Source organism: Antechinus flavipes, chromosome 1, assembly GCF_016432865.1.
Source record: "Antechinus flavipes isolate AdamAnt ecotype Samford, QLD, Australia chromosome 1, AdamAnt_v2, whole genome shotgun sequence".
Taxonomy (NCBI): Eukaryota; Metazoa; Chordata; class Mammalia; order Dasyuromorphia; family Dasyuridae; genus Antechinus; species Antechinus flavipes.
Genome location: NC_067398.1, coordinates 60701264 through 60724481, shown reverse-complemented (window position 1 = coordinate 60724481; position 23218 = coordinate 60701264). Strand labels below are relative to the sequence as shown.

The following is a 23218-nucleotide window of genomic DNA, read 5'->3' as shown; positions in this document are numbered from 1 at the left end:
ATATAGAGGAAAATAGTCCTGAAATAATTAGACCGAAAGAACTAGAATTCCAGGAAAGCAGTCAGGTCTGGGAATGTAGATTTGTTCTTTATAGGAATAGAACTAGGGTAAACTAATAGGGCCAGAATTAAACTAAACTAGCTAAAGCTAGGAAGATAAGTGAATTCACCAAAGAAGAGGAAAGGAAGCAGAAAGCTTGAAATTTCTCAATAAAATTTTTTTAAGAGTCTAATTTCTTGGCCTTGGAAACGCTTGACTTCCTATACCAGTATTGGTTACAAGAGACAAGATGTAAGGTTATTAGGCAGAAGACAGCACTTACCTTTCTCTGGTGTCACTGTGGGCAAAGGCTCAGGGGGTTTCCGGACCTCGGGCACAATGAGATGGTCCTCTCCCTCACAGCAGGACAACATCACATGGTTGCAGGGATATCCCAGATTTGGGTTGGACTCACACATCTGCCCTTCACTCTTGACTTTCAGGCCCAGGGCACAGCAGTCACAGCATTGCTGCAAAACAAGAAGGCCACAGCATAGGAAGGCTTTGGTACCTTGCCCATCTTCTGCTGTCTACCATCAGAGGCTTTGGAAACAATGAAGCTATGGGACATAGAGAATTATGGAGTTAAAAAAATAGAGGAGGCACAGAAAAAAGAAAATGGGGAAGGACTGACGAATGGGGAAGCCATAAAAAGTTTATCTTTGCTAATAATGCCCATAAAATTACAATACACCATATTTGGCATCTAAAGCACTCAAACAAAAAAAACAGGTGGAAGCAGAAATAAGACGGCCAAAGAGTTCCCCGTGATGTGAGGTCCAAGAAAGCTTGGCTAAGTCAGTTTCTTTGTTTGAGCTTTGGTTTCTTTTGGACTGAACCAGATGATGACTAAAAGTTCTTCCAATTCTTCTACAATTCTAAATCATATTCCTGCTCTAGGCTCCACCTTTCTTGTTTGTAAAATAAGGGGTCTGGATCAGATCCCTATGGCCTCTACTCCTCCCAATATTCTGTGACCTTCTGAGATACTATATTCTGGTTCAGCCCCAGAATCTCTCTAGCCCTCCACTCTGCCTCTGACAGGGCATGGTTTGTACACTGAGTTCCACACAGCCTACATCACTCTCTCAGGCTAACAACATTCCCATATATTCTGGTTTCCTTTCAGAGCCTTTAATGGGTCTGGCATCAATGAGTTTATCTAAACCTTTTTGAAAACTGTTTCTATTTTTGATCCATCCCTCTCCTATAAGTTTCAAGCTCTATTAATTTCCTACTCACTAAATTTGCTTTGTCTGACCTTCAAACAGTCTTCCTAGAGATAGTATATAGGAGGATGTATTAACAGTCATAGACTCTCCCTTTCTATTCCCTTCATGAGTTTGATCATTGCCTTCTCAGCCTGGGCCTGAAATGGGTTCATGTCTTCCCCCTCGATTACAGAGGAATTCCTCTAGGCTACAGTACCAGATAGATACATGAAGTCAGCCTCTAAACATGAGAAATTCCTCCTGTAAGAAGGCTATTCTAAAAAGACTTAGCCCTTGTCTGTTTGGAAAAAAGATTTATAGAAAGATCTAGGGATGCTCCCAGAGGGAGAAATTTTTTCTCAATAGTCCTACCTTTGGATCAATAGCCCTCAAATATATAAAGTAATCAGAAAGTTCTTTTCCCAAGTATAATTTCCACGTAATATGATTCTTTTCTGGGATTAAGCTTTCCCATCCATTCCCCTTGTTGTTACTCTTCTCTCCTTAGTTGGAGTATAACTTTCTTTCCCTATAAATATGATACAACCACCTCCCTATTTAATTGTGATCCATCTCCACATTTTGTTATGATTTAAAGACCTCTCTCCCCCTAAATCTCCAGCCAAATGTGATATTCTAATGGATATTCATGGATATCCAATGGATAATAACTTATCATATTGTGTGATTTGTACATATCCTTCCAGAAATAAGCTACTAAAAAATCCTCTCATCTATATACCTTCCACAGGTGATGGTCCCTCATATGTGGAATGCACTTGCTCCTTACCTCTGCCTTGTAGAATCTCTACCTTTTTTCAAAGCACAGCTCAGGCACCATTTTCTATATGAGAGCTTCCCCTTCATCTACTCCAATTTTGAATCCTTTTTTCTTCTTTAAATTACTTTGTATTCACATACGTGTGTGTGTATGTGTGTGTGTGTGTGTGTGTGTGTGTGTAGTATTTATTTATGTGTACATATAGTATTCCCTTCCCCTCCTCCCCCCCAAAATGAAAGTTCTTGAAGTCAGATTGCTTCATTTCTGTCTTTCATTAGTACTTAGCATAGTGCCTGGTGCATAGTTTAATAAATATCTAAATAAAATCAATTGAACTCAACAGGCCAAAATCCAACTTCATAAAGTAGTCTCAACAACAAGATTTTTTTATCCACTTGGTTTTCCTGTATTTCAACTGAACACCTTTGAATAGTTGTGGATTGATTCAAAGCTTAATACAATGTCATCTGTAAATAGGGAAGAAGACAAGGAGAATGGAATAAGTGTTTATTAAGTAACTACTTTGTGTCAGGCATTTATTTTACTTGATCCTCACAACAACCCTAAGAGGTAGGCACCTGGAAAATTTATAGGAAATCCCTCTATGAACACTGGATTAGCCATCCTCATCAAGAGCAGCAAATATCTTTGGCAAGCAATATCTCCCTGCTTTTTGTTCCAACTAATAACGATAAAAGCAGAAGATCTTGAACAAATTCAAATTTATCTTGCAGTTATCTCTCTCAAGAATTCTTGAATGATTTCAACATGCATGGGACACACCTTGTCAGAAATCTGCCTTTAAGGCCACATTTTTCTCTACTGAGTCAGATGTTTGGTTTTGGTAATCAACAAACAAGCAAAAACATAGTAATTAAGGAAAAAAAAAACACATAACAGCAAGATCCTATCTCCTGTGAACTTTTCAGTCAATTGTCATATGAAGGGAGAAAAAAATTGAGAAAGCCTCCCTGCTCTTTTCTCATCTTTTCATCAAAAACATCTTTGATACACATGTAAATCATCCTTGTGAAGATTTTATAAAAGAAGACCATAGCTATAGGGATTGGTAGTTATGAATCTCTTCTCTTTCACCCATTTTTAGTAGCAATTACCATCTGTGAATTTTTCAAGCCATTTGTTATCATCTCTTTCAGATACCTTGAAAATTAACTCCTTGGGTACTTTCAAAATTGTCTCTTCCAGCACACCTTTTTCCTATGAACATTTATTTGGCCTTGTCTGGCTGCTCTTCCCACTTTCCTCCTTAGTGCCATTCTTAACTTTCTTAGGTAGAATTTTTAAGACTGAAATAATAGAAGTTCAGGGAGATTGATATGCAACCCCCCATCCCAACCTCCCAAAACAACAACAACGAAATTTCCTCCTGCCTCAGTATGATAATACCCATGTGCCCAAATTCAGCAGAGATCCATATCTCCTTTCCATTTAGGGATGATGGTCTTCTCCTTACCCCATTCCATCTGGACAACAAGGTCTGACATCCTGCCATAAAAATGCCTTAATTTCTTGTCTATGAACTTATCCAGGCTTTAAATCTTTGTCCTAGTTTCTCTCAGCTCCCCAGGAAATAATTACTTTTTGGTTTTCTATGTCCTTAAGATCTACTGAACTTGATTTTCAGTTTTAACTCCAGATCTAGGACCATGTTTCTTCACATTAGCCATTTTTTAACCTGTTGCTATTCACTCTCAATATTTATGACTTCCCAGACCAAAACATTCTTCTCTGGACACTACTCTCTTATATATATTGTCTCTCTATTAGAATATGTGCCTTCATTTGAGGGACCATCTCACTTTTGCACTTATGATAGACTTTGGTATATAGCAAATGTATAATGGATACTTTTTCATCCATCTATCCATCTATCCCTCTGCCTTCCCCATCAGAAGTACTCAGTTGAAAGAAAGAAACTGAAGTTAGAAAGAAAAATTGAATTGAGAAGAACCAAAGAGCTGCTGTGTCTTGCCTTGTACAGGGAGACTCCACAGGTGTCATTTTCCTCAGGCCCACAGATTTCACCTTCCTTGGCACCAACCATTCCAGCAACACAGCTGTTTTCTTTCAAGTAGGAGATACAGCACTGCTTCTGGGCAATCCTGCAACACACATAGATCGGGGACAGGGGAGGGGAGGAGCAGGGATGGATGCATTAATTGGAAACCAATAACTCTGATGAAGAAAATGGACATAAATAGCCTCTAGCTCAGTCTCCTTATCATATCCTTTCTCCTCTCCCCTGGAAACTCTCTGGAAACTGAGATGCATGTTAACCTAACCAAGATTATGTGCAGAGAGGACTCTCTCATTTACTCCATCCCAACCTTAAGGGGCTTAAATAACTACAAGATTTCTCTTTCCAGGGTGATCAGCTAGTTCTTTGGCAGACTAGGAGTCATAACCTATGAGGCTGCTTTGCATTCTGGTATAAGGAGCACTCAACTTGAAGACAAGAGACCAGGATCTAATCTCTGCTCTGTTTCAACTCTGCACAAAGACTTAGAATGATTATCATGCAAACCTTAATTTCCTTTCCTATAAAATTCCGAGAACCTGGTCGTGAGAATTCTCTTCTAGTACATTCCACTATGCCTTATATCACTTATTTGTATGCTTCCAAAATCTCCTCAAAGTCCTTTCAGGGGAAAATTGTTTTTTTACTATTGTTATCCAATTTTACTATTGGAAATACTGAAAATCAAAGGAGAGACTAGTAAAATTGAAAGTAAGAAACCATTTTATGAGGAAAAAAACAAATAAAATAGATAAGCCATTAATTAATTTGATTTTAAAAAGGAAGAAAATCAAATTATCAGTATCAAAAATGAAAAGGTTGAATTCACCACTAATGAAGAGAAAATTAAAGCAATAATTAAAAGTTATTTTGTTCAATTGTGTGCCAATCAATCTTACAATCTAAGTGAAATGGATGAATATTTACCAAAAATATATAAAGTGCTCAGATTAACAGAAGAGGAAAAAGAACACAACTCCATTTTGGAAAATATGCTATATAAATAGAAGGTATTTGTAATCTTAAAAAACAATTTAATCCTTTGTGATCCTTTCCAACAAATATGCCAAAGCTTCTACCAGGAATCTAGCTCCCTCTTCTTTCTGAGAAAAAGTAGTACATTTTTAAACTGAAAAATAGCAGGTGGTGTGCTTTCATTGAAATACAGCTTTTTGGCTGAAGGCCATGAGCTTATAAGGAGTAGAAACACCCCACCCCTAGGCAAGCTATTATTAATCTAGGACTGGCTGATGTCAAAGCCAAGGAGGGAGGAAGATGCTGATCCATCATGATCATGGCCCAGGAATGTTCCTTTTCCTCAGAGAAAAAGAATGGAGGAGAAAACAAGTCATTGGTCAGGGATGGAGGGTCAGGTTATAGGTTCTAAAGTATCATGACATCTCCAGATATCATCTTTTGGAAAAGCTTAATGGGACCCAAAGAGATTTCTCCTTAGTACTGAAAGCCTTCCTTAAAAGTCATACTCCAGTAGTTCATCATGGTCAGAAAATAGTCCTGAATTCCAGAAGTTTACGTCAACGGTCTATAAGCTTTGGTAGACTGTACTTCTCTGCAAAAGCTTTAAGGGTAAAACCTGCTTCCATGCTAGGTTTGTCACCCAAAGACCAACTTAGCTAGTTACAAGGCAGAAGACCCAAAAGTTTATTACCAGGTAATTTGACTATGGCAATTCAGGAGACCTGAAAGGATGTGTGTGAGGAATGGGATGAAATGTGCTGATGTGCTAAGTACCTATACCAACAAAATATCAGAGCTTTCAAAGTATTGAAATCCCTATTGGAAGAAAAGATCAATCTTTGGATACCAGAGCAATCCAGGATTTTCAGAGTCATAAAATTGGCCATCAAGTCTACCTGCCTTTATCACATGATGATCTTGTTACAAGGGGATGGGACCTGTACAGAACTGGTAGAAGTGATAGAAAGTTTATTGAGTAGTGAGATAACATGGTCAGATTTTTGATTTAAGATTAGTTTAACAATTAAGTAGAGAAGTGGGAAAGAGTTGAGGCAAGAATATCAAGCAGCAGCCTATTGTAATAGTCCAGATATGAAATGAAAAAGGCCTGTACTAAGGTAGTGACAGCATCAGAAGAAGGGAGCATAAATGAGATATACAAAAGAAAAATTGATAAGATTAGACAAGAAATTGAAAAGAAGAAGCATTCAGGATGATGCCTTTGTAGCTGGAGCAATGATGGTATCTTTGACAGTACGTGGGAAATTGGAAAGAAGGGAGGATTTGGTAGAGGAAGAAAGAGATGATGAATTCAGTTTTATTCATGGTGAATTTAAGATATCTACAGGACAACATAGATTTGTAGTTGACCCAGACAGAATCATTTCATGATTTTCTCCAGATTCATTCAGCAATGGTTTAGTAGCTGTGAAGACAGCAGAGATGAGAGGAATGATTCAAGGTTGTAGCTTGACAGGTAAAAAGATCTGTGACAGCATAAGGGGGCATAAGTGGTATAAGGCATGTATCACTGCCTTTTCTTGAAGAAAAAGGACAGTGTCCAGTTGAGCTGATTCACCAAATGATCAAGATAGAAAAGGGAGAGAAGTCTTATCTGGGCAGGGGTGGTGGCCTGTGAAACAACTGAGGGGCCAAGGGATTGAAGGTCATAGGGAGGGGTCACAGGATTTGAAGATGCAGGAACTGCTTCTTTTTTTTCTTTGTATCTTTAGCTCCCAGTATAGTACTTTGCTTAGTAAATGTTTGCTGAAGTACATTGTTGAAATGTTGAAGAAACAAGTCCACACCCAAATTAAGAGTAAACAAACCATGTACACAGACATCAAGGAGACAGGGAGCAATGGTGGAGACTGGAAGGATGAGGAGATAATCAGGGAAGACTTCAAAAGAAAGAAGTTTGAAAGAAGGGACAGAAACTGGTGAAAATAGCCTCTGAGCAAAGATGGAGGGGAAGAAGAGCCAGGCACGATGTTGGGCTTGCTTGGAGAGGAGTGTGGGATTAGGTTTAAAAAAGCCAAAGACAAGATGAAGGTTGCAGGAAACCCAAATGAAAAGTCTTTGAGGGATTAGGGTAGGATGTTCTCCCCCAGAGCAAAAAAAAACTTCTTAGTCCAATGGATCATATTTTCCTTATGTCTTCCCTCTTGGTAAAGTACAAAAACAGCAAAATACTAAACAGGACACCCAGAAAATGCATCACCACTTGCTGGACTGATCCTGTCTTTTCTCTTTAAACCCAAACCAAAGAGTAAGAATTTAATTCAAAAAGCAATAGAGACTCTCTAAATGCCCCCACATTCTCTAAGACCATAGGGTACAAAGAAACTGTGGTATGGCTGGGAGCTCATTACATTGCTGAAATCACAGGTCTGGGTTTTTGTTTTGTTTTTAAATAGGGCAGTAGGGAACCAGAGTGGGTATGTTTGAGCCAACAAATAACACAGTTAGAACCACACTTGAGAAATGTGATTCAAATAAAGGTGGGTTGGGAACAAGAAAGAGAACAGAGTTCATGAGTCTATGTAGGAGAACATAGATGCAGTCTGGACTGAAGATGTTAAGAATCTGGATAGCTACAGGCATAGAAATGGAGAACTACAACTAAAAGGCACGGAGAAAAAAAAGTGTGAGTCCTCAGGATGGAGAGGGACAGACATATCAGTGAGACTGGAGAAAGAACAAGTCTCAGGACCTGGTGAAGGATTGGAAGTGGAAGCCTCAGAGTTGAAGCAAAGGATTCCCACACTCCCGCTCCCCTTGACCACCCCTCTCCACCCCTCTCTGGATTCCATTCTCCAGAGGAATGGATCGCTCTGATTTCTCTGTTGCCAAGGAGACCGGAACAACACATCCATAGCAGCAGTAGCAGCAGCATGGATCACCATCACTGTTTTTGCTTTTGAAAAGGGCGATTTTATTCCACTGAGGTACAGAAGGATGGTATTGAAGACAGTGCTCGGAGGCATCCTCTGGCACAAAACTCCTTAAACAATGGGTCTGAACTCCATAGATTGTATAACTGAATGTGGAGGTTGTGGAAAATTTGCCAACAGTAATAAGTATCAAATAAATAAATAAAATCAAGATATAATTTGTTACATTAAAATAAATATTCACATCCATCTCATTAATATGTGAATTTGCTTTCTTCTTTAATCAATGACATAATTATATGCATGACAAAGAATTATTTTAAAATATATTTTGATTTATTATCAGTAAATGTTTGCTTTGTATATCTATTTTATATACCTCTATATTTGGGGTTGCATAAAAATTTCTAGGGCAAAAAGGGGTCATGAGTGGAAAAAGTTTAAAAAGTTCTGGCCTAGCATGACTGGTATGAAAGGAAATGTTATCACTCAAGCCTTGTGACCGTGAAATTCAGAATCAAGAATTTCCTGTGGGTGGTCATGATCCTGAGTGAATGCTATATCTATTTCCTATAGTTTTATCTCATCTAGTCATTCCATTCTAGATACCAAGGTTTTGGATTCCAAACATTATTTTGTAGAGATCATACATTTACTTACCTATTTACATGTTGTATTCTCCTCTTCTCAATCCATCCCCCACCCTCAATACAAACAACTGATCAATTAATAAGCATTTATTAAGCACCAGGAACTAGTATAATTACAGCTTAAGTGCTGGGAATACAAAAAAACAAAAGCCCCTTTCCCTAGGAATCTTATAGTCTAACAAACATTCAAGTAAATACAGAATATATGCAAAATAAATATTGAGTAGTTTTGGGAAGAAAGGTACTAGCAATTAGGAGGATGCTAAAGTCAAATTTGTTTTCTTCTTTGTATTCCCAGTGCCCAGGATAATGAAGATAAGAGGCATTTAAAGTTGATTAAATTAAATTTAACTAAACAAGGATGCATCAATCCATGGACTTTGGAATCTATGAAAATGACTGTTGTTTCTGCCTGTTCATCCCTAGTCAATCCAAAACCTTTCCCTTCCAACTCCTTTATGTAGAATGGACACCACTTAATCCAGAGAACAGTGTTCTCAAGCATAGTATGCAGTGGAGTAAGGATTGTGCAATGATCTTTGAAGCTTGGGGGGACAGGGAGGTAGGAGGATAGCATACTGGGCCTGGACAAGAAGAGCTGGAGTTCAAATTCTACCTCTAACATGAGTTGTGACATTGGGTAAGTCACTTAACTTATTTTATTTTTTTCAACTATAAAACAGGAATGACAATAGCATCCACATCTAGAGTTATTGCAAAAATCAAATGAGATAATATTTGGAAAGCACTTAGCACAGTGCCTAGCAAACAGAAGGTATTTAATAAATCAATCCATCCTTTGTTCTTTTCCTCCCTTTCTTCCCTCTTTCTTTTCCTTCTTTCTTTTTTTCTTCCTTTTGTCTATCCTTTCCTTTCCTCCTTCCTTCCCTCCCTTCCTCTTTCCCTTTCTCCCTTTCTTCCTTCCCACTCTCTCTCCTTCCTTCTTGCCTTTTCTTTACTAATCACATTTGCCTTTTGTTTTTATCTCCATTTTACAGTTGAGAAAACTGAGGCAAACAGGTTAAGTCATTTTTACATAGTCCCACTGGTTGGACTTGAACTCAGGTCTTCCTGATTTTATGCTCAGTGTTCAATTCACTGAGCTACCTATATGCCATCCAGCAGCTTTTCATAGCACTACGCTACTTCCCCAACCACTAAAATGACATTGAACATCATTTTAAAAGTTCCCCTCAGAATCCATTCAAATCTAACTGAAAAGACCTGATTAAAGGCGAAGAGTGCCAATAAGAAAGAGGTCTCTGCCTTACCTGCAGACATCACCATCAGCCCCACTCACAGGTATCTCTGTGCATTCAGCATTGTCGATGGCCCACTGTTGTCCAGCTGCACAACACGTCTCTATCAGGTCTTTGGTAGAACCTGAAGAAAAAAAGAGAAGAAAGGTTGGGTTGGGAACCTCTCTTCGTGTTCTTCAATCATAGCCACTGAAGCAGAACCAGGAAAAAAAAAAACAAAACAGGCAAATAAGGACATTTCAAAAAGTGGAAGACTAATTCTCTTTGTGGAATGCTCTTCTGAATTCTGGAAAGACTTTTTGTAAACCGAGGAACCTTTAGTACTAAAATAACCTTTCAGGATGAGAAAATTACAAAGAACATAGGGAGTCTGTCTCCTGGAATTCCTTCCTGGGAATCATCCATTTTCAGACTAATAGGAACTGCATACAGTACAGGATTACAAGTGGTTCACAGTTCTATAGATATATGTAAGAAGGATTGCCCAGTACAGAAATATTTCATTTTCCATGAGCTCTGCTTTTGAATTCTCTTATTTTCCATGGCTAAAATTTTTCTTCTTTGTGGACTGTATGCTTGTGAAGAAATTTTAAGATCATCTTCTATAAATTATAATCATATATTAAAATCTTCTGGGTGAAAGGTATGAGCCAGAGATGGAGGAAATCCCCCAAAGGGTATGTGAGCTATCCCTATCATGAGAGGGTCTCGGATAAAGATTCCACAATTATCTGTGTATATTTTATGTAAGATTTCCCATCATAATCTCATGCCATTTCCCTCAACCAGATAATAGCTCCTTAGCTTAAGGGATTATGTCTTACAAATCCGTATAACTCACAGTGGGAACTTTAATCACTTTATTTGATCAATGAAGCAATAATAAAGCAAATCTTACAGTATATACTTTTTACCCCATCATCCTCTCTATTGTTTTCTCTCTTCCCATCTTCTAGACCCCTGTGAATGATAGTTCCCGGGGTGGGGATGGGGGGTTAGGGGGGGCAGGGCGCGGTGAGTCTAGGTATTCATCTCTGCCCAACAGTCTATATAAAACAATATCATGGTATCCCCTACAATAACCACTGTTTCTAAACCTTCTATATTATTTATACATACCCAATTTTTAGTAAATGGGAAAATCCCAAGAAAATAAGGGGAGATCAGAAATGTCTTCAAATCCAATTCCTAACAAATTTCCCAGTATCAACATATATTCAGTCCTGACTCCTAAGCATTCTCCTCCTATTCCATCCTGAACAATCAATCAATAACTGTTATTAAGCCTATACCCCATGCCAGGAACCATTCTGGGTGCTGGGGATATAGAAATAAAACAAAACAGCTCAAATAATTTACATTCTATCAGGAAAAAAAATACAAATAAAAAAGCAGATGCAAACTATATGCAAAGTAAAAACCAGGTAATTTCAACAAGGGGAAGGGAAGGTACTAGCAGATGTAGGTACGTGTGTGGGAGCAGGAACAGGAAGTAGAGTAGGAAGGGCTTCATGGAAGAGATACTACTTTAGGTGGGATGTTGCAAAAGGTTTTGCATACTTCCCCAAGCTTCTGTTTTTTTATCCATAAAAATGAAGAGGTTAAATTTGATGATTCCTAAAGATCTTTCCAACTCTTTTATCCTCTGATCCTTTTCAGACTGAAATCTATAAAAGTCTGAATCTATGAAGTTACAGAGCTTACATGGCTCCAATGAAGTTGACATAGTTAGGGAAGGTCAAGACATGGAAGTGAAAGAGAGGGATACATCCCAAGGCTTGTGAAATATTGTCTAGAATCTTGAGGATGAGAAAATTAAAATGTCAGCTCATTTGGCTTGTGTGGAAGAAGGCAATTCATAAGATCTGCAGAGGAATGCCAAATGTTCAAAATGATGATTTTGGTACCCTATCAGATCTCCCATTGGCAAGGTATATTCAGGAGACTCCACCACTAAAAGTATGTTAGAGAGATTTCCAGTGATCAGTGTTAAAACAAAAAAAGGGGTCTCATGCTAACTCTCAATTTCCCAAGGCGTTTGCTAAGCCGGTGTCCCCCTAGAATAATTTTATTAATCAAAACTTGACAATAAATGGAAAGGAAGGTGAAAACAGAGAAAAAACTAAACATGACACAGCCAGAGAGAGACAGAAACAGAGAAAGAATAAAGAAGAATGTTGGCCACATATGAATTCTGCATGAGTTAGGACAGCTAGAAGAAAGTGTTTTGGCAATGGCCAAGGTCCCACCCGGATCTCCAGAATTGTCACAAAATGAGTAATTCCCCATCTGTAAGGGAGGAATTCTGGCAATGGGCTGGATTAAAGGGTGTACGTCACTTTGTTGTGATCATTTAGGAATGTGGTCTTGGAAGATCATTAGGAACAAACAAAATGAGGCCCAGGAAAACACCCTCTAAAAGTCTGGGGAACAAAAATCAGGGTTAGCCTCCCTGGCAGGAGGACCCAGGACTGCCTGCTGGTCTTGTGAATGGATCTTTATCTCTTCTGAGCTCAGTCTTGGCTTGTAGGGCTGAAAATAACACTCCTACAAATGTGAGACTTGGGGCCATTCACTGTGGCCCAAGGAACATTAGCTTATTGGTAAGAATGCTTTTGCTTTACCCTTTCCACCCCCCATAATGCATATCTGTTAACATCTCCCATCTTTTTATGTCTGGGGACTCATTTCTTCTCAAGAGACTGTCTGTGAGGAAATCCTGATTCCTACTACAACAAGATTAAATACTTCTGACCTGCTTCCAAATCCTACATCATCAGATTCTCATTCTGGCTATCAACCAACCAAGTATTTTATAGCATGTACTATGTGTTAGACACTGTGTCATGCCCTGGGGTACAAAAATAAAATCCCTAAGGCCTCTTCTAGCTCTAAATCTATGATATTCTTCTTCTAGGAAGCCTCAGAAGATGACATCACTGGGGAAAGCTTCACGAAGCTTGAGCTGGCTATAAAAGAATTTGTAGTTGTCTCACAAATTGAGATAAGGAGAGTGTTATGGATAAGGGGAATGTGAGGTAAGCTGGAGAGGTGGAGTGAGCTTGACTTTGGGCTACAGGTGGAGAACCAATCTCCGGTTCCCTGCCACCCTTGGCTTTCCAAGGGCTCCATCTTAACTGGAGTGACAATGCTGAATGCAAGCTAAGGACTGACCCACTGCCATGACTTCCTCTTGAACAACAGAATTCATAAACAGCAGTAGGGGAAACCCTATTTGGAAAGTCTGAGGGGTGCTTTCTATAGAAAGAGCATGGATTCCTAAGTTGGACAACTTTGGTTTGAATTTTGCCTAAGATACTTACAACCTGTGTGACTTTGGGCAAAATGAGTGGGTTGGAATTACTGGCTTCTGGTTCTAGACTGAGACTACTTTGAGGAGGAATTAAGTTTTCAGATCATTTCTCTTTTGTACACAGTGAAAATGTTCCTCAATCCACCTCCTTATTGGTAGAGGATATTCCCAGCCCAATTCAATATCAGGAAAATTCCATGTGATTTTTCATCATTCCTTTTACACCCCCTCATTTCCCTTTTTCAAACAAATGAATGAAAGGCTTTCCTTTCAAACTAAAGGCTGTCCACCCCTTTTGATAATGCTGTTCAGCCTGCTTCCAAGCACAGGTGCCCCCACATGATGGAGAAAATTCAGCAGTAGAGGAACCAAGCTTTTAATGTCAAATTCCCAGGAGCCAGAAACAAAGAGTGAATTCTGGCTGGGATGAAAGCCCGGACGTGAAAATGATGAAAAAAAAATTACCTTGGCAGAATCATCCAAAAGTTCTAGAGAATAGCCACCCCCGCCATTTTTTTCCCTTTCCTTTTTCTCTAACTCATTCAGTTCCGCTATAACACTCCACCCGGGGCTACGCTAAGTACACACATGTATTTGACCTTCCTTATCTCTCTCTGGAGAACTTTCATTAAGCCCACTCAGGCCAGGATGTGAGTGCCAGATTTTGTTATTCAGAGCTTACACTTGAAGCAGTTTATCTCCCATGTCAAGAAACTCATTTTGGCTGGGTAGAAATAAAGAAGAAGGTTAAAGTGACTTCATCATGCTGCTGAGACTGGCTGCCTTAGTAGGGAGTAAAAATTCACAGTGACCGCCAAGGACTCTGTCCTTGGAACTGATAGACTAACAACAAGGAAAGTAACAGGCAGGGCTTATGACTGTAAAATATGCTGCAGGATGACAGATCCTTTACCAGAGGTATGAGCCTGACCTGAAGCAGTTTTCATCATTTGTGAGTCTTGACAACTTGAGAGAAGTTTGCTAAGCAGCCTGAATTTGGGACAGGGAACTGCGATCTCCAAAGAAAGAAGCTAGTATCTTCCCCTCAGGAACTGGGATGGAAGGACCTAAAATGGGATTTTTGGGGGGAGCTCTGAGATTACCAGCTCCTATCTTTCTCTTCAGACCCAGTGGAAAGGTAACAAAATATAAAGACAATTGAGGAAAAAATATGTCCTCCTCTGCTGACAGTTAAAGGTCAATTAGGATGGGGGCTCAACATTAAAGCTAGTTTTCCTCCAAGAGGTCAAAAAGAAGTCTATGGACCTTTTAGCACTGACTATAGGTGAAATCTATAAATTGTTTCTAGATATCAAGGACAAAGGAGCTTCTGACCTTCAGAGATTGGGTAAAATGTGTCAACAGAAAGATCCATGGGAAAAATACTTGATTTAAAATTATAAAAATCTCAAAGTTGGACAGGACTTCTAGTGGCCAGCTAGTATAAATAAAACCTAAGTAAGAATTCCCTTTCCAGTATCTCTGATAAGTTTGCTGATTCACATTTTGCTTGAAAATTCCAGATAGGGAGAAGGCGACATCTCCGGAAGCAGCTCGTTACACACTGGGGAAGCCCAGATATTTGGGAAGTTTTTCCTGACAACATGCCTAAATTTGGCTGTCACTTACACCAAATACCCTACCTTTAAACTCTGGAGCTAAGCAAAACAGGCCTATGTCTGTCCTTCTAAGGAACAGACCTTCAGATGATTGAAGATAAATCTTTACATTCTTCTAAAGTTATCTCAGACTAAACATCCTCCCCCTCCCCAGTTCCTTCAATCAATCCTTATAAGTTCTTCAACATTCTGATTTCCTATTCTAGACTTGGTCCAGGTTATCAGGGTCTTTCCTAAAATGAGATGCCTAAAGCTGATCACAATATCCCAGTTTCTGAGCAGAAGAGCTAAGTTCACCTATCTCTGATGTTAACCATCTGGCAATGATATGACCTTTCTGTACCTTCAATCTTTCATCTATCAAATGGGAAAAGACATGGTGGTTCACAATCTCTCAAAACACATTAGGAGAATGGAAAGAGGTTTACATTATCATACATAGATAAACTACATAGAAAACCTAAAGATAGCAATAATTTTTAAAAATATATAAAATACCTACTATGTGCTGGATACTGTGGTTACAAAGACAAAAATGAAATAGTTCCTGTCCTAAAGAAGGACCTTCTATTAGAGGAAACATACATATGTATGTATATACACATATGCAGAAAATTTAAGGTCAAGCCCTCATTATTTCTTCCTTGAGGATGAAATCTATCTATCTATCATTTAAAGATAGTGGTGCAGTGGATAGAAAACTGGCCCTGGATCAGAAAGACCTGAATTCAAATCTGTCCTCAGATACCTACTAGCTGTAGGACTCTGGATAAACCACCTGATCTCTGTCTTCCTCAATATCCTCATCTGTAAATTGGGGATAATAATAACATCTATCTCTCAGGGTTGTTTGGAGGATCAAATGAAATAATAATTATGATGCACTTAGCACAATGTCTAGAACATAGTAAACTGCTGTTCTTGTTGTCTGCTGCTAATTTTGGAAAGGGGCAATAAGTATCAGCAACAGAGGGCATGACGCTAGGCTTCATATGTGAGGTGGAGCTGGGATGATAAAAGGCTTAAACATTTATGTATAAAAAAGAATTGAGAAAGGAACTGTCTATAAAGATTAATGCATACTAAAGGAAAAGACCACAAAGACTAAGATAAGAAAAAGAATGAAAATTTCACTTTATTGTGTTTACAAGGAACTGATATGAGCGATTCCTTCCATTTGTGTGTGTGTGTGTGTGTGTGTGTGTGTGTGTGTGTGTGTATTTTTTTTGTTTGTTTTGTTCCATTTGTTGGTGGTAGAGAAAAGAATGGTAAATATGCTCCTTATCAGAAGACCTTTCATGACAAAATAAGATAAAAGCCTGTAGGGGGGGAAATGAGATAATGAATAACAAAGCACTGAGAACCCTTGAAAGCACTTACTAATGACAGACTACTTTTCTGGATATTGGTGGAAAGAGACCTCACAGGTCAAGAAGCCCAGCTTATGACTCAATAGAAGTCCCCTCTGTAAGGAGCCTCATTAATGGTCATCCACCTGAAGACCTCTAGAAATGGGAACCAACCAGCTTTCCTCAGGCAGCTCAACCTGCTTCTTCTTTTTTTTAATAGAGCTTGTTATTTTCAAAACACCTGTACAGATAATTTGATAACATGACCCTTGCATAGCCTTGCATTTCAGATTTTCTCCTCCTTCCCCCCACCTCTTGCCCTAAATGGCAAGCAATTCAATATATGTTAAACATGTTGAAATAGATGTTAAATCCAATATGTATAAACATATTTATACAATTCTCTTGCTGCACAAGAAAAATCAGATTTAAAAAAAAAAGAAAGCAAAAAATGAGTAAGAAAACAAAATGAAAGCAAACAACAACAAAAAGAGTGAGAATGTTATGTTGTGATCCACATTCAGTTCCCACAGATCTCTCTATGTGTGTAGATGGCTCTCTTCATCACAAGATCATTGGAACTAGCACCAATCATCTCATTGTTGGAAAGAATCACATTCATCGAATTGATAGCTCAACTTACTTTAGGCAGCTCTTTGTGGTTCAGAGTTTTTTCCTTATCATGAGTCAAGATCTGCCCCTCTGAAACTCCTTCCCTTTATACAAAGCTCCCAATGTGACCCTCTGGGGCCAAGCAGACTAAGTCTGATCTCTTATGGCATCCCTTAAAATACCCCAAAGCCTATATCATGTTCTTTCTAGTCCATCTCTTCTCAGTTCCATGCTATTTGATTCAACAATCCTACTATGATATGCCAATTTAATTAAGAACTGACTATACCCAGGCATTGGAATCCAAGGATAAAAAGACAAAAGATGGATTAGCCTTTGTCTCAGGGAATTTATAGTTGTCCTGTGGTGAGCCTGGAGTTGGGGTGGGGTAGAGAAAAAAATGTGTTCACAGATAAAAAAATACAAATTATATATAAAATAAAATTTCAGGATGAATACTGGGTTATGAAGAGGAGGGAGCTAGTGATTCCAAAAAGTGGAGATGAGCAGAGAGGGTATTGCAGACACAGGGGACAGAGAGCCTCTGAGAAGGGGCAGAGGCAAGAGCAGAATGTTATGTATGGGAAGCAAGACATGGGCCCGTTACTATATATTCTTCATGAGGACTAGTGACAATGAAAACTTTCTGAAATATAATAAGATGGGCTTTAAATGCCAAATAAATTTGTATTTTGTCCTCAAGGAAGCTACTGAGGCTTTCTAAGTAGGAGAATAACAGGATGATTTGCTTTTCAGACATAGCCACTTAATTGTTTGGAGGATGTCTTGAATGAAATGGGAAAAGAAGGTCAATATTACAATAGTTCAGGAAAGAGATGGTAAGGGGCTGACCTTAAGTTTTCCTTACCTGCTCCTTGTATGAGAAGGTCTGCAGGCCTCCCTCACTATCATTTATTGATAGTCTCCAATTAATCCTGTTTATGTCTTTTTGTATATAGTTGTTTGTATAGTAGCACACAGTAGGTACTTATTAAAAGTGTATTGACTGACGTTAGAAATCTCAGGGCAGCCCAGGTAGTGCAATGGATGGAGCACCAGACCTGGAGTCAAAAACACTGATCTTCCTGAGTTCAAATTTGGCGTCAGACCATACAGACATTATATAATAGCTATGTGACATTATGTGCCTCAATTTCTTCATCTCTAAAATTGATCTAGAGAAGGAAAGGGCAAACCAGTCCAGTATCTCAACTGAGAAAACCCCAAATGGGTCAACAAAGAGTTGGACAAAACTGAAAAAAACTGAGCACATAAATCCAAATCACCCTCACTTCTGTCCTAAATGCCAGGCTGAAAATTGATCCTAATACTCTAAATGTAGGCAGACCAAGACATAGAAGTCAAAAAGAAGATGCCATCATTTTCCTTCTGGCCTTTTCCTACATTCCACTCTCAACACAGACAGTGATCAAAAAAAAAGGATGAGACTTTGGCCAGCTACCTCCACTGAAAACTAGCTCCTGCCAACCCATGCTGACGGGGCCACTGGCTGCTGAGACTAGCAATGAAGCAGCCTGGGAGGCGAGGGTGAGGCAAAATGAGTCCCTGCAATTATTCCCAAAGCTTCCAGTTCTAAAACTGTAAAATTATTCCTGGAAAGGCCTGGATCTCAGGTTTGACCATGTAGCAGGTTTGCACCTGGGCTCTATTCAAATGGGATGTTTGATTGATAGTTTCTGAATAGCAGGGGAAGTAAACTGCTTAGGATTCTGTAAACAGACTTAGTGAATGAATGGGGCTATAGGCATTTGAAGTACCAGTGTTTGAGAATATCAGCATCTCCAGGGGGTTCAAACTGACCTTTTGCCTTTCCTTCCCTCCCCACAGGATATTTAGGTCACTTATTGCTTTTTATTAGGATTGTAAAGATTCTAAATGGAATGGGGGATGGGGAAGAGAAGAAGAAATGTAAATTTGGCAGCCTTTGATGGCTTCCTCCCTATCCCTTCCTCATTTAATCCCATAATCCCTGCTGGTACAAGGGCTAGAGGAGGCTGATAATAGAGATCTCAAGTCTTTCCTGGCAATGAAGAGAGCCCAGAGCTAGCGGGTGCAAGCTGTGCTCAGGTCCACCACCACATCCCCCTTCTTTGTCCTTCTCTGAGACACGTGGGGACTCAGTCAGTCAGGACCACGCTAGCACCCCAGCCTCCTTTCATTATCGCTAACAGGCAGCTAAGAGCTTGTGTTCCTGCTCTCTGTCTTGCCTACCCTAAGTATGACTTGGTCCTGTGTCCCTCTGAAAAGTACTGTCAGGCGGAGGAGTTGACATTTCAAGGTGCTGCGTCAGAGACCCAGAGGTTCCTTCATTTGTGACTCATCACAACAGAAGCGACCAGAACAATCATCAGTGCCAGCCCCCTCATGTTAGAGATGGGGAAAATCAGGATCATCTCCTGAGTGCACCTGCCTACGTGGGCTGGCAATGCTACCAAGACAGCAGGTCAATCAAGGGGGAAGGGAAGAGAGAGAGGAAAGAAAAATCAATCAATATTTATTAAATGCCTACTATGTGCTAATCACTCTCCCCCCATACACTTTTTCCAATAGTATTTTATCTTTCCAAATACAAATGAAGGTAGTCTTCAACATCCATTTTTATAAGAGTTTGTGTTCCAAATTTTTTTCCCTCTCTTCCTTTCTTCCCCCTCTCCAGAAAACAATAAGCAAAACATTCATTTTTATTAGACTTTGTGTTCCACATTTTTCTCCTTTTCTTCCTTTCCTCCTCCTCTCCCCAAGATAGCAATCTGCTATAGGTTAAACATATAAGCACTTTAAAAAATCCACAAATATCATTTTTGATCACTATAATATATGTTAAATATGTAAGCACTTAAAAAAAACAAATATAATTTTTGTTTTGTGAAATAGGTGCTCTTATTATCACTATTTTACATTTAAGGAAACCAAGGGAAACAGCTGTTAAATTACTGGTCCAGGGTTACACAGCTAATAAGTTTCTAAAGCTGAATTTAAATTCAGGTCTTCCTGACTCTAAGCCCAGACTTAAGAATTGATCACTTTGGCTCACTGGACATTTCCTGTATTCTTTTGGGGTGCCACTGAATTCTTAATTCTAAAATCATACATTCAGAGTAGCAAGCACCCTCACAAGCTATTTCTCACTTTATAGTTGAGAAAACTAAGGCATGATTTGCTCCAAGTCACATGGGTAGCATGTGTTAGGATTGAGATTTGAACCCAGGTCCTCTATCTCTAGAACTAGCATCCTTGCAACTGTTGTATTATACCTGCTAAAATGGAAAGTACATTATCCCAGGAGTTGAGACCTTATGCCTAGAATCACAAAACAGGTTAATACCTGAGTCCTATTTTTACAGGTCTTCTGAGTCTTAACCTAATGCTTTTCATTAACTCGCATATTCTTAGGAATAAAAAAATGATTTAAAGTCCACAAAAATGTAGACATGGTTCAGTTAAGACCCACTTCCTTCCCTCATAGTGTTTGTAGTCTAGTAAGGGGCTACTAGACTCCATTGCACAGTGAGCTTAAGTCAAATTAAGTCAACAAATGTTGATGAAGCTCCTACTGTGTGCTAAGGTGGGAATACAGACACTTCCTGCCCTCAAGAATTTTATCTTTTAATATTCTAATGGGGAAAACATCCTATAAAAATAAGCTGAAAAGGATGAGGCAAGTCCCTAGTGAAGGAAGCAGGGGGCATAGTGGAAAAATAAGTCCAGCAAGTCATGAATGATGCCTGAAAAAAAATGAAGGAGTGAATATAAGTGTAATATTAAGGAATATATAGCAATTCAATAGGCAAAGATGCTAACCATCCCAGACCTAGAAAACACTGTGAGCAAAAGCCTTTGGAATCACAATCTAAAAGATCATATGCATCAAATGACCTGATTCATTTGGGCCCATTGGGCTTCTTGCTACTTCATATCTCAATATGGTTGAGTATTGGCTGTCTCCAAGTTAATTTTTTTGCCCATCTGTTTGCTTTTAATTAGCTATTCCAGAATCTTTCCAGGTTTGGAAGTTGGGCTCAGATGGCATTAATTCCTGGGTACCTCCTGATGTTCTTTTTGAGACACAGTCTAAAACCAGACTCCAATATTTTTCTCTTTTCCAGGCATCTGGGATCTGGCCAGTCTTTTCTGAGCTCTCAGTTTCTTCTCTTGAAGTAATGCATGAGAATTAAGCTAGGTGGAAGCCTCCTTCTACCTTCTCATTAGAAGTTAAAAATGCAGAAAACCAGAAGAAAAAATGCACATGTATGTTCTCTATCTCCTTTAAAACACTCACCAGGTTGCAGATCTCCCAGTTAATTTACAGGGTTATAATAACTTAGAGGTATAAGGATGAACTTGATGGTCCTTCCCTGAACCGTAAAAAATACCTCACCTGCCAAGAAACTTAAGACATTTAAAGCTTTCCACAATTTGGTCCCCACCTCCTTTTGAAATGTTATTTCCCACAGCTCCCTGGGCTTCAGCCAAACTGGATAGTCCCCATCTGTACCCTGGGATTTTCTGTCTCTTTGCCTTGATGGAGCTATTCCAGGCAAAGAGTTTCCCCTGTCTGGCACAGGCTCCTTCCTATTCATCTCTGCTAAAGTTCAATTTTATTCAATTCAACAATTATTTATTAAGTACTTACTGAATGTACAAGGCTGAATGGTACAAGTAATAAATATCAGAGATGGGATTTAAATTCATGTCTTCACACTCCAAAGCCATTGCTCTTCCCACTGTACGGTGTCCCTAAAATACCTTCAGGCACCATGTTTTATTCTTTCTGTCTTCTACCACCATCAGACTTGGTGCATATTAGGGACTTGAGAGAGGGACACTTAATGAGTGAATAGAACACATCTAATACGTCAACATCCCCATACAGTGTATTTTAAACTAAAAAGTATGGTGGAGAAAGAAGATTATATGTATAAACACACATATGTATGTGTGTATTTTTTAAGTAGTCACTATAAATAGTAATTTCAAAGAAGGAAGAAGAATTGTAGCTAAGAAAAGAAATTCACAGGAGATAAAATCCAAGACAGACACTACAGCAAAACCCAAGACTTCAACTACCCATACACAAATATCCACCAATGAGAAACTAGAGAGTCTAATATAAGGGGACAAAGTTATTTTCATAGGTTTCAGGCAGTGGGATAAAACCCATGATTAGACTATGGCTCAAGATAGGTATGTTATTCAAAAGAATATAAGATATAAGGCCAGATAAAAGAATGTATGAAGCTCTGAGATACCACTACACACCTGTCAGACTGGCTAGAATGACAGGGAAAGATAACACGGAATGTTGGAGGGGATGTGGGAAAACTGGGACACTGATACATTGTTGGTGGAATTGTGAATACATCCAGCCATTCTGGAGAGCAATTTGGAACTATGCTCAAAAAGTTATCAAACTGTGCATACCCTTTAATCCAGCAGTGTTGTTATTGGATTTATATCCCAAAGAGATCTTAAAGAAGGGAAAGGGACCTGTATGTGCCAAAATGTTTGTGGCAGCCCTGTTTGTAGTGGCCAGAAACTGGAAACTGAGTGGATGCCCATCAATTGGAGAATGGCTGAGTAAATTATGGTATATGAATATTGTGGAATATTATTGTTCAGTAAGAAATGACCAACAGGATGATTTCAGACTTACATGAACTGATGCTGAGTGAAATGAGGAGGGCCAGGAGATCATTATATACTTCAGCAACAATACTATATGGTGATCAATCCTGATGGATGTGGCCCTCTTCAGCAATGAGATGAACCAAATCAGTTCCAATGGAGCAGTAATGAACTGAACCAGCTACGTCCAGCAAAAGAACTCTGGGAGATGACTAAGAACCATTACATTGAATTCCCAATCCCTATATTTTTGTCCGCCTGCATTTTTGATTTCCTTCACAGGCTAATTGTACAATATTTCAGAGTCCGATTCTTTTTGTACCGCAAAATAACAGTTTGGTCATGTATACTTATTTTGTATTTAATTTATACTTTAATATATTTAACATGTATTGGTCATCCTGCCATCTAGGGGAGGGGGGAGGGGAAAGGAGGGAAAAATTGGAACAAAAGGTTTGGCAATTTTCAATGCTGTAAAATTACTCATACATATAACTTGTAAATAAAAAGTTATTTTAAAAAAAGTATATGAAGGTGAGGTGGGGATAGATAGCACTTTATATTGAGAAGTGAGGAAATTCAGGAACCAGAGAAGGGGAACATGATGGCAAGTATTTGGGTAAAGGTCAAAGGAGAGATAAACAGAAGGGATTTTAATTACTGGAGTATACTGCAGACAACTTAGAAGGAGGAATTTTAGAAATTGAGCGCAAGCCTGACACAGAGGCATAATTTAATTATGATAAAGGACTTCAGTTAGACAGACATCTTCTGGTCCTATTCTTTTTCTGTCCATATAAGACTATCCAATAACTTCCTGACTTGCCTT

The 23218-nt window shown here is 38.9% G+C and overlaps 1 protein-coding gene across 1 annotated transcript in view; it reads right to left on the bottom strand.

Moving 5' to 3' along the window:
- Positions 1-23218, bottom strand: part of FBLN2 (fibulin 2) — a 151959-nt gene that overhangs the window by 59938 nt on the left and 68803 nt on the right. The window contains exons 2-4 of the mRNA XM_051983792.1: positions 9863-9974; positions 4025-4154; positions 323-509 (exon numbers count right to left, since the gene is read on the bottom strand). Of these exons, the coding sequence (XP_051839752.1) occupies positions 323-509; positions 4025-4154; positions 9863-9974 (429 nt within the window). The remainder of the gene's footprint in view (positions 1-322; positions 510-4024; positions 4155-9862; positions 9975-23218) is intronic.